Source organism: Protobothrops mucrosquamatus, unplaced genomic scaffold (genome assembly GCF_001527695.2).
Source record: "Protobothrops mucrosquamatus isolate PMUCROS unplaced genomic scaffold, P.Mucros_1.0 scaffold33892, whole genome shotgun sequence".
Lineage (NCBI taxonomy): Eukaryota > Metazoa > Chordata > Lepidosauria > Squamata > Viperidae > Protobothrops > Protobothrops mucrosquamatus.
The window spans coordinates 1-1,481 of record NW_015419628.1 but is presented as its reverse complement, the minus strand read 5'-3'; the positions used below and the strand labels follow the sequence as shown (position 1 = coordinate 1,481).

The following is a 1,481-nucleotide window of genomic DNA, read 5'->3' as shown; positions in this document are numbered from 1 at the left end:
CAATTATTGATGAATTATTGAATCCAATCTGCTCTTTTTTTCCCAAAGAGAAATGTCCACTCTAAAAGAAGAGATTATTGAAGCATTGCAAAAGCATCTCTTGATGAATTTCAGCCTAGCAAACCTGGATGCTACAACAGATTATTTGGACAATAATACTACCAGAATTTTCTACAAAGACCAAATTATATCCGACTATATTGAAAGTATCATTTTCTCTATCTTATTGATCATCTGCTCTATTGGACTCCCATTAAATGGAATTGTTATTTGGCTGCTTGGCTTCCAAATGAAGAGAAACCCTTTCACAGTATTGATTCTTAATTTAGCTATTGCCGACTTTGGATTTCTCATACTTATGACTGTATATTGCATTGACGATTTTATACATGTTCTACAGTCAAGAATTCTCCAGAAAATCTTCTTTTCTCTCTCCGATGTCACATATATCAACGGTCTATTTCTTCTGACGGCCATCAGCATTGACCGGTGTGTGGCTGTCCTCTTCCCAATCTGGCATCGCTTTTCCCGGCCAAAATATTTGTCCCCTGCTGCCTGTGTCATCCTCTGGATCTTCTCTTTCCTCCTGGTTGGAATTCATTACATTATGCAATATTTGTTTTGGAATCTCCATTTGGTTGTGACTGCTGTGCTTTGCCTTCCTCTGATCACAACCTCTACTGTGATCCTATTCATCAAACTATGCCTTAAATCCAAACAGATGAAACGTGGAAGACTTTTAGTGATGATCCTAATTACTCTTCTCTGTTTCCTTATTCTTAATCTTCCATTATACATCTACGTGTTCATTACTCATTTTCTTAAGACGGAGAATTTATTTGATGCTAATGAACTGGATTTCTACTTAAGTCCAAGTGCTTCTCTAAACAGCAGCGTTAACCCAGTGATCTATTTTCTGGTGGGGAGAAAGAAAAGACCTCAGTCCAGGGAGAGCATCAAGGTCATTTTTCAAAGAGTCTTCAGGGAAGACGAAGCTCCTGAAACCAGATAAAAATTTACAAACAATTTCACAATCTTCCGCAAATGCAAAATTTCAAAATGCTGGATCTCTCTTATGAGTACAAAATTGTATTTCTTGTTTCAGAAATAAAGTATAACTAGGGTTTCGGGACCTCCAAAAGAATGTTATCAGAGTTCATCTTGAGGATTGGGGGAAAATGTGGGAAGCAAGAGTTTTCCCTCCAAAGTGTGCCATTTACACAATCCCGCAGTCATTAGATTAAGCCAACTTAAGCCAACATCCTGCTGGCTTCCGTAACCAAAGTCACTGGGGAAGCTGGCAGGAGGTTGCAGGTCCCAGGCACTCAGATGAGAAAGTGGCTGATGTCGTGTGAGGAGGGGAGGAGCGTAAGGGGGAAGGTGAGCAAATGGCAAACAGCAACAGGAGACTGGGCTTTGTATGAACGTGTGAAGGAGGGTCAAGGAAGATGTGCAGGGATATCCAAGTAACTTGGATGCAA

General features: G+C 40.0%; 1 protein-coding gene across 1 annotated transcript; it reads left to right on the top strand.

The window, feature by feature from the left end:
- Nucleotides 1–52: 52 nt before the first annotated feature.
- LOC107302193 (mas-related G-protein coupled receptor member H-like) lies at nt 53–1,012 on the top strand. The gene has a single exon (XM_015831306.1). The coding sequence runs from the start codon at nt 53–55 to the stop codon at nt 1,010–1,012; it is 960 nt and encodes a 319-aa protein (XP_015686792.1).
- The last annotated feature ends 469 nt before the right edge of the window (nt 1,013–1,481 follow it).

Excerpts from the sequence above, each read along its gene's own strand:
- LOC107302193 (XM_015831306.1), top strand. The coding sequence starts at position 53 with ATGTCCACTCTAAAAGAAGAGATTATTGAAGCATTGCAAAAGCATCTC.